This window comes from Manacus vitellinus, unplaced genomic scaffold, assembly GCF_001715985.3.
Source record: "Manacus vitellinus isolate BGI_N305 unplaced genomic scaffold, ASM171598v3 scaffold_43_pilon, whole genome shotgun sequence".
In the NCBI taxonomy this organism is placed as follows: Eukaryota; Metazoa; Chordata; class Aves; order Passeriformes; family Pipridae; genus Manacus; species Manacus vitellinus.
In genome coordinates, this window is record NW_021940560.1 from 2,195,234 (window position 1) to 2,214,863 (window position 19,630).

The 19,630-nt window shown below is 42.1% G+C and overlaps 1 protein-coding gene across 1 annotated transcript in view; it reads right to left on the reverse strand.

The window, feature by feature from the left end:
• Window positions 1-19,212, reverse strand: part of EPC2 (enhancer of polycomb homolog 2) — a 23,975-nt gene extending 4,763 nt beyond the window's left edge. Inside the window, exons 1-10 of the mRNA XM_008925666.3 lie at window positions 19,058-19,212; window positions 12,910-13,055; window positions 10,687-10,893; window positions 9,979-10,127; window positions 9,578-9,710; window positions 8,493-8,681; window positions 8,156-8,245; window positions 6,651-6,796; window positions 6,215-6,558; window positions 1,051-1,187 (exon numbers count right to left, since the gene is read on the reverse strand). Of these exons, the coding sequence (XP_008923914.2) occupies window positions 1,051-1,187; window positions 6,215-6,558; window positions 6,651-6,796; window positions 8,156-8,245; window positions 8,493-8,681; window positions 9,578-9,710; window positions 9,979-10,127; window positions 10,687-10,893; window positions 12,910-13,055; window positions 19,058-19,157 (1,641 nt within the window). The 5' untranslated portion in view covers window positions 19,158-19,212. The remainder of the gene's footprint in view (window positions 1-1,050; window positions 1,188-6,214; window positions 6,559-6,650; window positions 6,797-8,155; window positions 8,246-8,492; window positions 8,682-9,577; window positions 9,711-9,978; window positions 10,128-10,686; window positions 10,894-12,909; window positions 13,056-19,057) is intronic.
• Between the last annotated feature and the right edge of the window lie 418 nt (window positions 19,213-19,630).

Sequence of the window (19,630 nt, forward strand, 5' to 3'; positions counted from 1 at the left end):
TCTTTGAGAAGTTTCCTTTAAGATGATGACTATGCCTTAAGCTTCTCAAATCTCCTTTCTCTCCTGTCTCCAGGCAGCAAACACTCTGCAAGTGCAAACCTAAAGGATGTTTAGTATTTCAGGTCCATCCACTCTCATGGAGTGATTTTGTACCACAGCAGTTTGTGCCCTGCTCATTCTGCAATCACACATTATCCATCAGCCCAGTTTCTCTGAAACAACACCAAGTACTGGAAAGCCTTACCATTCTTACTGGAAAGAAGGTTAATTCTGCCATTGCAATTTATATTAACTTAAGAAATTACTTTGCACAGAAGCTTAGAGTGTTTTAAAGATCCAAAATTCATTCCTTTTGTTTAAATATTCTGGCATCATCTCCTTACACTTAAAAAATGTCCTCTGCCAACACAGAATCCCTGATTAACTGAAGTAGAAAACACTGAGGGGAAGGAACAAACAGCACAAGCAATTAAGATATTAAATGCTCAAAGTAAAAGTAATAGACAACAGCAACAGCTTTTGTATTTTTTTGGTAAGGAAGTAACAGAGAACTAAGCACACCTGAAAATCTTTCCTCCCTTGCAAGGTATTACAGAGGAAAAATGGGATTCTTTTAGAAGACAGAATATGCAAATATGCAAAGCTCTGTTTTTCCTCTCAGAGGTACCAATTTGGAGGACTCACTGAACATCTGCTCATAATAGAACCTTACCATAATAGAACATTACCTCATCAGGTAATTTTATTAAAGGAGTCTCTTCAGAGCTGTTACACAAAGGGAGGTAAAATCAGTGAAAGTAGTAAGACTTAAAAGCACACTGGTGTTTCTACACTTGGGGATGCAGGGCACACATGAAACTATGAAGTCTCAACTTCTAAAATGCAACCATGATATACAACTTATAAAAAAATAAAACCTGACTAAAAATATTCAACATTCACTCTAAAATGTAATACCTTTACTGGGCTGTTACATTTAGTTTGCACGAGAGATGAACACAGCAAGCAAACAGGAATTAGCAGCATGTGAGGACATTTTGGGAGCAGTACCTGTGCTTTTGGATGTGCCTGCTGGGAGGAATGCTGGGACTGCTGTTTCTGCTGCAGCTGAGCCAGCTGTTGCCTCTGCATTTGCACCAACTGCTGTTGGTGTGTCTGGAACTGCTCCTCTGTGATACCCCCTGTTACTACAGGAAAGAAAGGGGAGCAGAGTTACACAGCCCTGCACAAAGCAAACACATCTGAAAGGCAGCAGTGCAGCTATTTTGGACAACAAGTGCTCAAAGACAACATACATTGTGTCAGATGCTTCCAAAGATCTTCCTATATTCTTATGTAAAAGAGAGGTCAAGCTACATTTGTTTGTTTGTTGTGTTCCTACAGTAAATCAATTTAGAACAAAAGAACTCGGAGCTTTTGTTGCTTTTAAGCAGTTTTTATCTTTGGTGGTTTTCTCTCCAGTAGCTTTAGGCAAAAGCTTAGAGAAAATATTTTCCTGCCTTTCAGAAAACAAGCACTGGCCTAAAAATCAGGGCTGAGGATGAAGTATCCTGAGCTGAGCTGGGCATCTGCTCTCCCAGGCAGCACTGGAGTTTATTCCTGTCCAAATTCCTCTCCTACAGTCCCTTATTGTCTTTTTCTCTGACACCAGAGTGCACCTGCAGGGAAACACAAGCCTGGCACTGGAGCACACCAAAATTCTGAGATTTAAACAGTCTGGGCAGTTCTAGACCAGCCCTCACCTGAAAGGACTATTCACCCATCTGGCAATTCCAGTGTGACCTTCCTCTTTCCCACCTTTCCTGAAGGATCTGCTCCTGTTTCACCTGAACAGGATTTCCTCTGCCAATGATTTTTTTAAATGGAGTAAGAGTTTAGGAGTGACATAAGTTAGTTCTGATGAAAAGCAGGTTAATGCCACCCCAGTAAGTCTCATGCTCCCAACACATGAAAGGAATGAAGTTGGAAAAGCTGTTTTTAACATTCTCCCCCTAAGAATTGCAGACTTGGTAGACTGAAAATACTGCTGAGTGTTTCATGTTAAAACCTGAGTTTTGTGCATGTGATGCCAACCTAAGAACTGAGCTCTTCCAGGAGGAAGTAGAGAGAGAATTCACTTCTCAGAGATTCCCATGAATACATTTCAACAGTTTATCCTGAACCTTGTTTTTCCTGCACTCAAACACCTGGATTGTGCAATATCCTCTTATCGAGAGACACTGGGTTAACATTAAAATATGGAGTGCTCCACCTTTCAGGGCCTGGCTCTACCATTTACTACTTTTAGTATTTGCAGTACTCCTGAAATTCCATTCAGAAAAAGTACCAGAATCAGGACTGTGACTGCTTAGAAATTGGTACTGAAACTTCTCCTCTACTGCTGCATTATTAAACCAGCTCTCAACCATGTTACTTAGAAAGACCTAGAGTTACTCCTCTTGGACTGCAGGGATATTACAAATTCCAACCTGATCTAACCCCAAATTTATTTTGCATTTAGCTTTACTTTGTTCCTCCTGCAGATTCTATGACTACAAGCATTTAACTCAAAGTTCAGTCAGCTCACCCTGCTAAGTTCCCTTACCCCAGTCTCCTAAAATGTGTGGTATTACTGAAGGCAACAGGGCCAAGAACAGCATTATGGAATATTACACATATATATATATTTCTATTTTAAAGCTCTGAGGTAACGAATTCCAGATGATGCCTTTTGTTTTATTAAAAAAACCATTTCAGAACAAAGTTATATTCTATGTTTATAATCTCCCTTCCTTCCCAGTTTGACAGAGGCCATGAAGTCATTAAACACTCTGCTCCAAGGTGCAGGGGAGGTGACTCCAGCCCTGCAATAATCCCTTACTCTGCCTTTACCTGTTTGGATTTTGCTCCCTCCCCCAGGTATTTCCTCAGTGGTCACACTGAACTCAGCTGTTCCCCTTGTTAGAAACCAGCAGATGTTCATTAGCACATTTAAGATCATTTGGCTTCTGCCAAATCAAACAACTGAAGGGTCCTAGAGAGGAAAAAAAAGCAAACTTTTCCCCATCCCAAGGCAGCCTTTAAGGTCAGAGTGAAGTGCAAGGGCTCTGCTGAGCATCTATTTTACCACAGGATGGAAATACTGCACCACCACAGGGTAAAAAAAAGGCACTGGCAAATTAAGTCTTCCTCCTTGACAGCTCTGGGTTGCATTTTTATGTCACTTCTCTCAGGATTTGAAGCCTTTAATCAAAGATCATCTGACAGGCTGCCCCGAAAGTGGCATTTTATTAATTACTTCTACACGGTGTTTAATGCTGGGGGAAAAAAAAAATACCTCTAAAAGGTAAAAGTTTGTTCCATAAGCAAAATCCTTCAGCTGGGAATAGCTGTCCTCTGTATCCAGGGACGTGGTTTTCCCACTTGCAGTTCTTATGACATGAGCAAGAGTTAATTAGCTCAAAAAATTGGTTTTTTATTCATGCACTGATCAGGCACTTGGAAGAAAAGACTGGTCACACATTTTTAATATTAGTCTCTGTTTCTACAGTGCATTGGAGGAAATACCAGAGGAAGAGTTGCTTAATTAATACAGGGGAAAATAAAATGCAGAGGTGATTTTAAATATTCTTGTGCAGCAAAAGCCAAAGCAACTCTTAAGTCTTCTCTAAAATAAAAACATAAAAAAAAATAAAAGTAATCAGTTTTAGTACTGCCACTGTTTCCTCTGGAGGCAGCTTTATGCTCACAGGTAAATGTGCTATAAAATCAACTGATTTCAGCAAAGAGAATGACTTCAATAGATGCAGTGACAGTACTGTGCTCATTTAATGCACAACCAGACTCTGAGCAGCCCTTTTCAAATGTATTCACTATTTACTAGTGAGAAAATCCAACACTGTGCCTCTTGCTGGTTCAGTCATTTGGGGAACAATTCTGTTGTCTGCTGGGTCTGATCCTGCACCAGAATTACAGGATCCGGTTTGTGACTTAAATCTGGGATGAAAAAGGTCTTCCACAGCCATAAATTTCCCTGCACAATGTACTTCAGCTGCTGAGGGACCTCTGTTCTCAATGTATTCCCCAATGATTTTTAAAATTATAACACAAGTTTATTACTATTCCTGCCCAAAGTGGCTCAGACTCCTCAGATTTTGGCTTTAGGCATTTTTGGGCTGTTTCTCTGCAGCCTCTCCCACCATTCCAATGTGGATTTCTCCATCCTTTCCTTGAGTTCTCTTTCCCAAGCAGTGCCAATCCTGCAGCACACAAGTGCTGGCTCACATGAGTGTATCAGGTGTGTTGGTGCTACACCAACACAGTGCAAACCACTGATATTTGATTTTGATCCATCTGGATATTGATATTCTTGTTGATGGGCACGACCTGACTCAGGAAGGGCTGATGTTTTATTCTTCTTTATTATCCACAGATCCCTAAAAAACTCCCCTTTCCCTGCAGATAACACTGCTCTCATTTTGGTTTTAATCACCATGTGCCATCTTCCCAGCTACAGGAATTCTCCCCCACTGCTGCAATCCTACAGCCAGTTATGGGATTTCACACATCTCTTCAACCTTTTTCCCTCACAGATCACCTTCCATCCCAAAACATTCTCCTCAATTTTGGGCAGACTCCACCCAGAGCAGAATTCAAAGTGTTACATCCAGCTAATCCTTCAGTAGTTGACTCATATTTATTATATTATCACGAAAAAAAAAAAAACAGAAAAAAAATTAATCAGCTTAACCTGGATCTTTCCAAGCACCTTCCCATCCCTTGGTGCTGTCCCACTTTACTCCTGCAAACAGGAATCTTGCAGCATTGCTCATTCTTGTTACATAAGGAGCTAAACCCTTGTTGTTCCTTGCAGTCCATGTTTCACAACCTTAACTCTTATTTTCTGCACTTGTTTTAACCAGACATCTCTTGATAATTATTAATCCCATCACACACAACTGCCTCCTTCTGCTACAGGTGGAATATTCTCCAGCCCTTCCTGTTCTTTCAAAAAGAATAATTGTATCAAATAAAGCCATAGCACATTGTATGTGTTCTTTTCATGCAGCAGAAATATTCCTGTGCAAATCTTTTCACAACATGAAGGTTACAAGGACTAAACTGAGAATATATAAAAGTATCAGGCTGGAATAAATATTCTCTCCTTGGGTTTCAATTTGCACACAGGAATTCTAGAGGTATGTTATTGATTATTAAAAACCCATTCCTGCAACTGAGTGTGAAAGAGATGGACCATTCCACAACCACAGGGAGTTAATCATGGAATTCAGAGTCAGCCTATTATATTGTTTAATTATCCTGGTTTACAATACCTAATTCTGTATATGATCAGAGCAGGGAAATACTCAGGTGCTTGCTGATGCTTGGTAGGAGATCTCTTTTAGCTTATCTCCAGTTGTTCAGCTTTTTAAAGAATCATCTGATTATGATTCTTTTATGAGTATAAAGAAGTGACAATGCTAAAACTTGAGCAATTACAACTCCAGCATATAGAGCAAGTGATGCAAAGGCTATTTAATTCAAGCTTAAAACAATTTTTTCCTTTGGAAACTTTTATTCCAGCTTCAGTGCTGCCACACCCAGATCACCAACAACGGGTCTACAAGCATTTGGAAATGTTGTGTATATTTTATATTCTTGTGAAGACACCATGAGAAACTTTTTTATCATTTTTTTTTAACATGAGAATGTGTCTTGCTCTTCTGGAGCTGCCAGGTCACAAAGTCTGCATTGGCTGGGAGAGCTGGACATGACATTTAAGGGAAAAGACAATTTCCCAAACTTAATCAGTGGCTGACGATTAGATGAAAATCAGAGAAGGGGCATCACTGGATGCTTCCAGTGTCAACATTTTTGCTGTTTTCAGACCAAGGGCTTTTCTTTAGCACTCATAAAGAAAATTCTTCTGTCTTTAAACACAGTCAGACCAATTAGAGTCATGAAGACTCAATTACACTTCAGCAATTCTTGATACAAGCAGAATCCTTCTGAACAACGTGCCTGAATCCAGCACTTCACCAAATGCTACTGGAACTGATGAAATAAAAGCAGGAGGAAGAGGGAAATTTCTGTATATTTCAAGAAACACAAAATAATTAGTTATTTTAATCTGTGATTCAGATACACACCGGTGCTCACGTTAGCAGTCCAGTCACACGTAAAACCACCCAAATTCAGTATTTTAGGCTCCAGAAGAATTCAAATCCTTGCCTACCTGATATGCCATTCTTGCTGGTGTTCAGTAAAGCTACAGATGCTGCAGAGACTCTTTTGTTATTCACAGTCTGCCCTGGTTTCCTTGAGGTACATTCTTCGCTATCGCTGTCCTGGAGATTGAGTAGCCTGGGCTGGAAACACTGCAGTCGACATGATCTGATATTGCTTAGGATTTCAGGGAGGGACAGTCTGTTTTCACAAGGTTTATTGGAAGCATTGGTCCGTGAGAAATTAGAAGAAAAGTCTAAAGTCTGGGAAGAGCTTGAAAAACTGTTCAGCATTTCCGGGTCAATCTGCCTCAAGACAGGATCGTGCTCTGTGGATATTCGGTCCATTATAACCCTGAGGGAAGAGGGTGGGAAAAACCATCAGTTGGATTGTCTCTTTTTAATACTCTGAAGGGGCATGAAGAGTTAAAAGCAACACAGCTGTACCTTCCACCCCTGCCAATCCTTCTCCTTGCAAATCCTATGCATCTCCTTGGAATTGTCAGGGTTGTAAGGCAATGCCTGAACCTCAGTTTGTCCAATTCTGCCAATTCGGGGTTTTCGGACGAAGAATTAGTTTGGTCCAAACGAGGCTGCAAGGAAAAAAAAACAGAAAAGGTAATTTTACACTCACTCAGAGAGTGTGGTTTGGTTGGGGCACTCCTGGTTGAAGATGCCCACGGAACTATCACTTCATTAATATGCTCAGATTTCTTTTTAAAATCATGAATTCATTAAGCCCTCACCGGCCATAAAATGAGACACCACAAACAAAATACAGAAGGAGCCCAAATTAATTCATTCTGCCAAGCAGCACATAAACCCATCCCACTGGCCCAGCACCTCCAGTCTGACACTGGCTCCTTTGGGAATTCAGCACAGGATGTAAAACACAGGGAGGGTGGGCAGGCCCTGGCACAGGTTGCCCAGAGAAGCTGTGGCTGCCCCTGGATCCCTGGAAGTGTCCAAGGCCAGGTTGGATGGGGCTTGGAGCAACCTGGGCTAGTGGGAGGTGTCCCTGCCCATGGCAGGGATGGGATGAGATGATTTTAATGTCCCTTCCAGCCCAAACCATTGTGGGATTCTTTGATTCCATCTTTACAAGCAGAAACGCTCTGTGCTGTCTCAAATGACAGGTTAGTAATACACATTATCAATTTCTGTGATCAGCTTAAATGCAGGGTTGTAGAGTCAATCAATTTAGGTTGAGTGAACCCAAACTCAAATGGCTTTGGTAGTTTAAAAGGACAAACTAACTAAAAAAACTAACATTTGGGCTGTTAAATAACCTGCTTCTAACAGCAATGGAAAACTAACAGAAAAGAAGGAAAATACAAGCTTTCAGTCACCTCAACTCCTTTTGGCAAAGGAGTTAAGGCTAAGGGAAAAGAGAAAGCAGGATAAATTCTAAGAGGGAAGCTCCAGCTGACCCTCTGGAAGCAGAAATGAAGATGTTCTTGCAATTGTAACCTCATGGTTTTCAACATATTTACAGTTTGCATTGATTTCAAAACAGAATTTTGACTTAAATATGGCAAATATGTGCAACAGATGAAACCCCTCTGCTACATTGGCAGACTCAATGTCCTGGCAGGATCCCTCAGCAGGTCTCAGAACTGGGACAACTGGGATCTAACTCTAATGAGCTCTATGAGCTGGGAAGAAAGGATGTGCTAAGGGAAGTGAGGAGACAAAAAAAGATCTTCTCCCTTCTTAGCAGTGGCTGAATTGGTGTGCAGGAAACATGTTCTATCACCTTCAGGTAACCACAGAGCAATAGTACAGTGAGAGTCATTCTCAAAGACTGAAAACTGTCTCTGGATTCATCAAAGTTTCAGTGGTGAGAGTGAGAACAGAAGACCTGTGACATCAGCACTGTGCCAGCCTAAATTTAAGGAAAACCCCACCACCATAACCAAACCACCACCCTAAATCCAACAGCATGGCCTTACAGCATAATACTGGCATCCTGCCCTCCTCCTGAAAGCACAGGGGCCGTCGGGATCGTTCTCTTCTTCTGCTTCTGACACTGGCGAGGGTACCTGGACCAGAAACAACGTCATTCTCCCCACGGCCACACTCCCACAATTTATTTTAGACAAGTTTGTATCTGTGTAACACAGACTGCCACATTTATATTTTAAATGCAGCTTCTCAAAGCATAACTTGGAAGAAAAAAAATCATAGTTTATACAGGGATCTTTTAAATATAGCCAGAGTGGCAAAATTACAGGTAACTAAAACCCCTGCTGTGAGTACACTGAGATTTTGCAGCAGGGTGTTTGTTACCTGTGGGAACTCATCTTCATCTGAGCTGTGGAAGTCGTACTGTTTGATGTCACTCTTGCTGAGCACAGGCAGGGGCTCAGCTGAGGGCTGAGGAGTCACCACACACTCCAGCTTAGGCTTCTTCAGGTACTTCTTCTTCTGACGGACAACATCGGACACCTCCTCCTTCAGGGAGGAGTGATGAGGATGCTGGGGGGGAAAGGGGGGAAAACAGTGTGTGTAAAATAAATTAGGCATGAGAAGAGGAAAGGTTAATTACCAAGACGTGACTGCTTATCTCCCAAAGCAGACATCTGAGACACGTCGTGCAAAATTTATTCAAAACACGAAAAACCAGAACTTAACCCCTTACTGTTTATTAATAAAGACAAACTGAAAGCTCTCAAGCCATAAGACAGCCTAAGAGGCTCCTTGCTTTGCAGTACACTCAGTATATTGTAATTGGAATTCCTATTCCAGTTATTTTCTGAAATCTCATTTTTCTACAGCGCTTTCCATTTTCTGAACTGCTCAGATATGTTCAAAAGAAACCATCTAATTTGCTTCGTGTTTATACTTCTGTACAGATGTGATGGTATTTGGTTTGGCTGTTTAAGATGTTTCTAACACAAACCCTCTGTGGTGAGCGACTCCCACTGATATTGAACTGTTCCCTTGAACACAAATGTTATTAAACTTCAAAGCTTTCCTTTAAAAAAGATTATTTCACTTGGAAAACTCTTCACTTTGAAGGAGAAGCCAGTGCAGTTTAAGTTTACCCCAAATTACCACTTATCAATGACTGACTGAAAGTAACTCCAGGAAAGGAGCTCAGCTTCATGAAGAGGCAGAGGAGAAGCAGAAGGAATGGCAGAATTCCTGGAGAAGCAGCCGGGGTTTGTGTGGAATTCCAGCACCACTAGGTGTCGCGGGTGCTAAATACAAACTTCCACGGGCCTTCAACTCTCAGCCTACACCTCCAAGCACCTTGGAACTGCCAATATTTCAGGTTATTGCCTCAAAAACACATCTGAACTCCAACCTGGGCATATGCAAAGGAATGATGAACTCAATAACAAAAGATTCCCAGCGGGAAATAACCTTACCTTCACTTTACATTCTTGAACTTTGTGATGGTTTCCGTTGTGGAGAGATGATGGAGTTGTGCCCATCTCTTTTTCAGGTCTGTTGAGCTTCACTTCATTGAGGATTTCACCTCCATAATCACCCAAGTGGTACCTCAAAAAACAGGATTAAAACCATAATATGGCATCTCCACTGGGAAATGTTTGAAAGGCCAATAGTCTGCATAAACCCCTTTTATTTCATCTTCTAAAGTTACATGTAAGTACATATTTAAGTGGTATACAAGCCTTCAGCCACGTGTGCAGAAGACACATCCCCACACAGAAATAAATTACAAGAGATGCTTTCAAACCCATTCATTGAAATTTAAAACCTTGGTGTTATATAAATAACATCTTACAGGTGTAACCTGCAATTTTACCTTTTCTCAACAACCTCTAACGTTAAATGCAACAGCTCCCGTTTTGTCTTCTCTCTCCTCTTAATCATCTCCAGAATGGTTATGGCTCTGCTGAACTCCCTCCTCAACTTCAACATCTTCTCATAAGAAGCTTCATCGTTCTTTCGGTTCTGTCCAGAGATCAGGCACATTTTAAGTTAAGCCCAAAACCCATGAGGCTTAAACTGCACAAATAAAGTTACATTAATGCTGCTGCAAGTGAGGCTCGAGAGCACAATCCAAAGCAGCTTTTCCTAAAGCACATCCAACCTGCAAACAAACCCCAACTTCTCAGCCATTTCCCCCCCTGCTTTGTCTGCTCAGATCCCACATGAACCCAGTGGAAGTTTGGCAGAACAAGGAATTCACAGTTTGGCTCCTAAAACACTTTTCCCGCCTTGATTCCACGCAGAGTTGATGCAAAATGCTGAGTAATTTCAGACTTCCTGGTTCAAATCACTTTGTGCTACAAAAAAAGTGAAACCTGAACTATTCACTCCATGGCAAGTGGAAGGTTGTTTCCCCTTTTTTTCCCCAGAAAGGGAAGTTTGTAACCCAGCAAGTCCCACAACCACTACAGACACCGCTCTGAGTTTCAGCTCTCCAGAAAACGGACACAAACCATCCCCTGGACAGGGATCCAAACGATTCCCTATCCATGCAGGATTCCAAGGGACAAACCCAAGTCACCTTTCTGGTCTGCATCTTCTCAGTCCTCCTCCTGAAGGCCACGTAGGGGTCGTTGTTGGTGGAGCCGTCCCTCTTCTCCTGCTTGATCTGGGGGATGAGGGAAGGCCCCCGGCAGTTCTTCCTCTTCCTCACCCAGTAGTCATAGACAGCCTTGATCAGGTAGTCATCCTCATTTAGCAGCAATTTGGCCTCCTGAAGTGTCACAAGCTGCAGGAGAACACGGGAAAGGTGCAATTGGGATGGGGGTGTAGGGAAAGCCACCACACACTCACACCTCTGGTACGTTTTCAGAGTAAACTTCATTATTTTCTAGCACAAGAGTAAAAAATATTCATGTGCACTGAAGTACTTAAGCCACCAGCTGTTCTTCCTGAGTTACAGAGTTCCCAAATTTCCTGAGCCAGCATCATCACATCCTCCCTACAATACTCCAGAACTTCATCCATCTTTCATGAAATCTGAAAACTACGAGCACAGGATATAAATAACTTACTACAGTTTGCAGATCATGATTTAGGAACTACTTTAATCTCACTAGTTTTTCTTTAAAAAAAAAAAAAAAGTTTCTTGGTTGGCCATTATTAATGCTTAATGCAGTTTAATGTTGGTTTCCCCTACAAGATAATTTACTGTAGAGAGAATATACTCTGAAGTGAACTTATTTCTTAATTCCCCCCCCAAAAAAAGGTTTATTTGGTGATGGAAAAGGATAATGAACATCCCTGTTCATTACAGCACAAAGCTGGTTCAGTTCTTGGGCAAGTTATTTCAGTAGGAGGCAGCTGTACACAGAAAATTTGAAGATAACTTTTATTTTTATGTTCAGCTTTTTATATGGAAATTAGACTCAAAATAAATGCAAACCCCATCACTGACTAACTAGCACATTAGTCTGACATGCTCATATCATTAAACCCATTCATTAAATAAAAAGAATAGTTGTTCTAGTATGACTTCCCCAGAATTTGAAAACTATCAACTGAACAACTTAAAATTTGCACTTTTGCAACATGTCAAGCTTAAATCTCAGAAAAACCAGGAAAAAAAATAAATTTCAGCAAAATAAAGATATCTTAAGTCCAACCACTGCTCTTATGTGCTAATTCCTGCCAGAGTAGAATAAAACCTTGGCAATCTACAGGAGAATTAGAGAAACACTGAACTGCTTTTAAAAGAGAAAAATATTGCTTAAAAATAATTTCAGTTTTGAAATTAAAAAGCAGCAAGAGCTGCTTTTATCTACAGAGAAAATTCTATATTCTGGTAATATTTTAACTTTGAAAAGCATCTTCCAGTTCTTAAATTTAACTTTATTATTCCAGCAATGCAAAGTGAAAGCAGCATAAGGAGGATGAGTATTAAGTCTTGAGAAGTGATAACCAGAGTGGCTTGAACTGAAAGCCAAAACAGGGGTGTTTCTATCAGAGCCCTAAGAGATCCAAGTGCATGTTCAACAGGTATCATCTATTCTACTCCCGAATTTTTTCCTTCACATCCCATTTTCTTAGCATAGTAAGAAATCTTCACCTTATTAAAGGTAAAGGTTTACCTTTCTAAAGCTGCTCTAAGGTGTAAGAAAATGACATTTTGGTCTCTTGACACACAGCACTGAACTAAATCAGGTTGAGGAACTGAGGCAGAGTTGGGGAGAAATAACTCCACCTGTTTCAAACTTGCCTTTCAGAAACTGTTTCCTCAGCTGCAGATTTTGAGTAATATTTTGGGGTTTAAGAGAGATACTGCTCTCCTGGAACCCCTCAGGATCTGACTTAGACACTGGTGCCCTTCTGGGCAGCAGGAACTGCAAGGGCCCAACCTGAACAAGTGGTTGGTTTGCTCTCTGTGCTTTTGGAGTTTCTAAATCTTCCAAAACCACCTGCAGCCAACATCCACAGAAACAAGTGAAACAAAGAATTTAGATCTCACACACATCCATTCACCCCCTGATCACCACGAGCTTCTTCCACACCACCACGGGTCAAACGAGTTGGGAGCTGTCCTCTCTAACATGGAATTAAAATTTAAAACCAACTCTCCCCAGCCAGCCCCCTAAAAGCTTCCTCCCCACCTTGTTTTTCTAAATTACTAATACTGACAGTGTGACAATAAGACAGCAGTGTGATCTCTGTGCATGTGCTGGGAGTAGAACACAAACCCAAACACCCACCCAGAACCCTCCTACCAGAATAACCAACAAAACTCAGTGGTTTCTTCCCACAATACCTGACTGGAACTGGCCTTTTCGAGTCTGTCAACCATTATTTCGAACTGCAGTGGCTTGATTTCCATCTTCCTGTTCAGCCTGTTCAGTAGGGTCTCATCCTCGGAGTCCATATCGTAATCTGGCTGCTCATTGTCCAGATTAAAGGCTGAAATCAAAATACACACGGCAAGAATTGAAATGTTTGGGAAATCACACGCTCTGGAGATACAGAAATGTACAACAAAAGTGACTGATAAAATTCCAGGTTTGCACATCTCTGCCAGAACACTCCTTTCTTTAGGCTAAAAAGTTTGCCCATGTAACAAAGAGCACTTAGAAGTTGTCTCTGACTTCCAACATGAAGAGAATCCAAGGAGTTTCATTTTTAATGGCTTGAAGGGGTGCCAGGAAAAAACTTTAGTTTGAAAAATTACCAGAGGCAGAGAAACTTTAATATATCTTTGCAAAACAAAAGCAAAGATGCTCCTTAATGTTGTTATAATACAACTCCTTCAGAATAAGATTATTAACAATTCAGATGATTTTCAATCAAATTCCAGACTTGATAAAAGCATTTACACTGAAGTTCCAGTATCATTTCAGCTGCCCATTTTTGAGTTGTTCAGCAACCCCAGAGCCTCAAAATATTTAACAGACTGAAGTCAGCTCTAGATGTAGGGTCTGAGTATTCCCCCACTCTCCAAATATTGTTCCAACTTTTCAGCAAAACTCATCTCTTTATTACAAACTGTGCTCATGATTTTCCATATTGGACAACACTCCTGGTCCTACTAAAAACAGAAGGAAGTTACCATTCACATAACACAGCAGAAATGAAATTTTACAATAAATACAAACAAAGTGCATATGACAGTTAAGAATTCTTAATAGGAAACATTAACTGCACCTAATAAAACCTTGAGGAGGTGACACACCAGCTCCAACCCTCCCAATAATTCAATCAGCACGTTACAGTATCGACAACAGGGAGTGTTTGTTGAAATATATTCTATTCTTATTAGACAAACAGCACTATCTTATCTTTATGCTTTGAACTCGTGGCTATACCAAAGTGTTGACTTCACAAAACCTCTGCTACTGAGCTGAACCTTAAAACAAAAACCTGGAAGACCAGGAGCAAAAGAAAACTGCTAAAAAACATCTTTAAAGCAAATGACAGCATTTTCTTTCCCAGAGTCAGGTGCTAAGCAGCATATTCTTCCCACACCTCAGCCCAGCCCAAGACCACCCTCTCTGTAACACAGTGCAATAAATGAGCTAAACCAGTATTTATCTGTTTGGTTGTGCATGGAAACTCAGCCAGATGCAGACAAAAAGCAGCTCCTCACCATCTTCAGCTCAACCTGGTACCTCAGAGGAGACACTGCCCAACTGTACCAACCCTGACATCACTTGGTCAGTGTTCTCTGGTTTAACACACACTGTAAGAGTTTATCTGAGAATAATTTAATAATAACGGGCTGTAACCATGAATTAAGTAGAATTATTAATATTATTAATTCAATAATACAAGTTGCATGGCAAGTTTATTTAAGACACGGTCACTGGGCATGTGACCCACAGCTCTCCAACAATTAACTGGATATTAGACTTAAACTGCAGCTCAGAACATCAGATCCTGCCTCTCCAGTGGCAGGAATCAACAACTTGGAGAGAAAGCTGATCCAGATTTTTTTTTTTAATTGTTAGTTCTGTAAAACAGCACTAAACACATCAGCAGGCAGGATTATGTACTTGAGAGAAGAGGGATTGTTATGGTACCTGGGTGACTGCCACACCACCCTGCTCAGGGAGCTCAACAGCCAAATAGCACTGAGGTGCCTGCCAAAAATCAGTGCTGGGCTCAACAAAACCAGTTTTTAGGGATCATCTTCAGCTCCTGGGAGCTTTGCTCCAGGCTCTGCTGTGGGGTCCTTTTTAAATGTGGACTGAGGACATGACTCCACCTGTTACTGGAATTGCAAAGCTCCTCAGAGCCCTCCCAGGCAAGTCCAGCCTTGGCAGCTCACACTTCTCCTGGGGAATGATGGTTGGTACCAACTTCCACTCTCCTACAGTTTGTAATTCCACGACCTCTTCGAACATAAACTGCCACTTTCACCAGGAAGAAAACTGCAGAAGCTTCTGCTGCCCCCAAACCATCCTACAAAACTCCTACAGCCCTCATGTGCACTGGGAAATCACATCCAAACAACTCTGCTCGAGGGAAGCGGCCAGAATTCTATAGACCCATTATCAAAATAATTCCCATTATTTTAGGAGAGCTCTCCTAAAACACACCAGGTATCTCTACTCCAAAAATCAGGTGTTTTATTCTCAGAGATGATGTGAGAAAGCACAGAAACCCACTAAAGTCCAGAAAAGGCACTGCTTGTTTGCCCTCAGACAGATGTTGGTCATGCACCAGAAAGATGTCAACCCAACAGCAATTCCACAGTAGATAATTCAATAATCCCCTGTGTGCAAAAAGTTTCAAATGAATTTTTCTAAGCCAGAGGATCAGTGAGCAGGAGGATCCCTGTGGCAGAGAGGATGTGATGCTGCTCACCCATAAATTGTGAGCAGTCCCAGTGAACTCACCCTCATTCCCACAATGGGAAAAGAAGTCACTGAGAGGTCTTGAACCATCCATTTTCCTGAACCACCCTCCTGAACAAAATCAGACCAGGCTCAGGTGAGAGGCAACCAGGAGACACTAAGACCAGGTAAAAGAACAGGAAAAGCCCAACTATTCCATCAACAAGCACCTTAAAAGACCAACCACCCCCAGGAACACATTTATGAGCATGAGTGGTGGGAAGGTGAGACCTCCATCTCCAAGAGGGAAGGCAGGTTCCTGCACTGCCAGCACCTCCAGGGACACCATGTGCACCTCAGCTGGAAGCAGGAAGGTCCCTCCCTCTCTCTGCTCAGCATTTTGACAAATAATCAAGAGGACAAGATAAAAGGCATCCAACATGTACTTGCCAGGATCACCACACATCAAATAAATCCAGTCTCATTTCCAGAAACAAAACCCCCCCTCCTTACTGTGAGAACAGCAGTAGCCCTTGTCACACAGCCCACTTTTCCAGCCTTGCAGCAATGCTTTCCTGTTGGCAGCAATGTTCTCTTGTTGTTTGTCACGACCTGTAGCTATCAGTGTGATTCCCTTTCAAAGAGAGGGGGTTTACAGGGAGCCTGCAGGCTCATGGCACTGAAGGGATGGAAGCAGTACCTGATCCCACCTGTTCCTGTGCACAGGATGGGCACAAAGTCTCAGCAGCCTCTGGAGGTGTCAGACCCTCAGGAAATGCACGGCTCCCACTCCTCCTCTGGAGTTAATCAACCCCAAGCTGGCTTGTCACAGCTCTGGACACCCATGGAAGTGTCCTCCTTCCCTGGAGTTCATCTACCACTGCTCCTCAAAACACACTTCCAGTGACAACCTTAATCATGTTTTCTTCTTTCCCCAAGCACTGAGTGACCTGTAACTGTTCCAGGAAAAGCCATTTTTCACCCTGGAGCTGTGGCTGCTCACTGGCTTCAAAAGCCATCACAAGACTCGGGTGGTTTATGGGATTATCCATCATCCCCGTGTTCCTGCCTGTGCCATGGGAACAGCTGGAGCTGCAAGACCTGGTGAAGGACCAGCCCCTGTTCCAGGTGAGCTGCTCTTGGCAGTCCCACAACCAGTCTGCCAGTTTAAAGACAACCCCTGCTAACTCCTGGGAGATTCCCGTGGCTGACTGATGAATCCAGCCTTTCTCATCCAAAACATTGCATTTCTCCACACTCCACGTTTCTACAAGGCACAGAGCTTCCTCTAGGAATGCCTGGAGCTTCTTCCAGGGACAGAGTTCCCTCTAGGAATGCCCAGGACGTGCTGGTTTGCTGACTGTTGTTGCAAACCCAACCTCCCAGTTCCCACCCTCTGCCCCTCCAGCCACTCCTGACAGCAGGACCTGCCACAGGGACTTGCTTTTGTTTACTGGAGCTCCCTTAGGAGCTGAGTTTATACCAACTTACACAAATGCAATTTGTTTTCCAGTTAAGTTACACTGAATTGGGTTTAGCTCAACTAAATGAACTAATTTCATTTAGCTAACTAAATTAAGGCTGTGGTTCCACACTCATTTGAAGCTGCCACAGGCACGAGTTACCACTGGAAGAAGCAGTTTCCTTATTCCCTCCCCAGCAAACCACGTTCCTTCCGCCCTGCCTGTGCCAACACCAGCAATGATGCCCTGGAAACTGATAAATACAGAGGTTCACCTCACCAAAAAATATTTTCTTACACCCCCCTTAGCTGTAATTCCAGCAAGGTACAAGTGTTCTAACTTACCCTACATGTCAATAACTTACAATCCATCTCCATGTTACTGCACTTACAAACATTCTTGGAAAATTATTAAGCATGCTGGAATAATTAGAATAGTTCAAAGGCTTCTGCTTTACATTCAGCTCAACTGAGCTGAGCTACTGAGGCCAACCAGGCTTAATCACAAATCACAAATCCCAGGCTTTACAAAGAAATTGGTTTTTCTCTGCTTTGAACCACCGATCTAAATAAAAGAATGCAAAAAAATATTCAAATCTTGGGCTACCAGATGAACAGCAAAACTTAACTTGCCAGAAATAACCACCAGTAGGGATGGATTAGAGTATGTGGCCTCTAGGCATTTGACACCTGTTTATGTAATTCCCCTGGCCAAAGTGGGTATTGTGGCTTTTTGTGCTTTTAGCATTAAAGCAGAATTTCTAAGCAGTTTATGGAGCCTAAAGCTGCCTTGTATCTCACCTACTCCAACCAGCATCTGTGGGAAAAATTATCTTGGAGCAGTCTCTGATATTTATCTTCAGCTCAAATACCTCCTGTAATTCTGTCCAGAAAGACTGTGAGTCTCAACAAGACAAAGAACATTTTGGTGTAATACATTTAACACTTTTAGACATGTTTATTAACAGTATTCACAGTGTTTCTGGCAATGTGCAACAAAGAACAGAATAAAACACAGTCCTCAATCAGCAGCTCCATGCAGTTAATTCACCCTGCCTTTCTTGCAGGTTTGCTTCTCCTGTTAAAGGAGAGAAATAATTAATTGCCTTTACCTCATTTCTCACATCACCACTGTGGTCTCTACTGTATCACAGAGGACCCTGAGTACGTTATTTCCAAAAATCTCCTATTTTGTAAATACAAGGAATAAATTGGACACTTCACTGTGTTGGTGGGAAATGATGCAAGGATGCAATAATTGAATCCAAAGTTTTGCTACAAAGATAACTTCTGGGAGGAGTCCAAGGCACAAAACAACCTCCTAAACCACATGCTGCAAAGTACAAACATGGTTTGTGTGCCAAGGAACAAATTAACTATGAGAGTGTGTCACTTGTCAGCAGAACATCAACCAAAAAAGTGTTACATTAATCCAGCCACCACAAGTTTACATTAATTAGATCTTTTAAGACACAGTAAGCTAAACTCATACAGAATGATACTTGGTTTCAGCTGTAAAAAAAGCTCAGAGTTCCCTGCTTAAAGGTAATTCTTCACTTTTATCCAACCTCAGGGAAAAATAACTGTCCCCCCCAGCCCAGAACAGATCCAAGCTATAGGAAACAGCTTCAACTCCAGAGCTGGCACAGCTGCCCTGACCTGCAGGAACTCTGTGAGGAGCAGCAGAATGAAGGGTGGTTTCATTATAAAAACTCTTCTGTTTTATTCATCTCCATTTATATAGAACTTTGGAGCTGACAGGAATTCCAGACTCGAGCAAAACAACCTCTCTTCCACTCCCTGCATCAGTGTAAGCACTTAGGAGGCAGCCAGGCTGGTCCAGCTATTCCTTCTCAGGATTAGGAAGGAAAACAACACAAGAAAAAAGGCTGGATCAACACTCCTGGAAACCCAACAGATAGGATAAGGCTGTACATGGACACACAGCATCAGCACAGAGCCCAAAACAAACACAGCAGGAAAACCCTCACATTCACCTGAAACCCTTCCAGAACTTGAGAAGATACCGGAATTTACATCCACAAATCCCCCTGGGATTTGTGAGTTCTTAATTTTACAGCAACTTTGTGCTGGGCCTGCCTGAAGGTTCCTGGAGTTAAATGAAGGGGGACAGGCAGACACAACAAGGCCAGTGTTTGGTAACTTACGCTGGATGTGAATGAACTGCTTTGGTTGTTTGAACTCTCCTTTGTACAGCCGGTTGTAGTAGTTGACATTGCTCTCGGCCTCGGGGACTGGGATAACCATGCTCTCCTTCTTTTCTCTGAAGACCTGCTGTGCTGAGATAGCCCGTTGCAAATGATGTTCCTGCAGAGGAAAACACAAGGGTTTGTTTATTTAGGTACCAGGGGGGTGAAGTCCATACAAAGATAGTCGTCCTTCCTCCTACGGGACACCCAGATCACGGAGCTGAGGCTTTGCTGGATTTTATAGGACAGCAGCACCTCCCAGGGCTTCTCCCCATCATTTAGCATTCCCTGGGGTTCCTGACTGATGGGACTCTGAGGTGCAATGAGTGCAGGAGCAGAATTGCAAATGGATAAAGAGAACCCTTTGTTCAGACAACCCCTTCCACCAGGCTGGGAAAAAGGCATTCAAACGACACAGCGGTAGAAAATTAGGGCTGGTAAAAGCCAAACCCACCCAAACCTCTCAGAAAGAGAACATATGCAAGATCAGGCCTTTAAAGGATTATAAAGTCAAAAGAATAGCAAATTTCA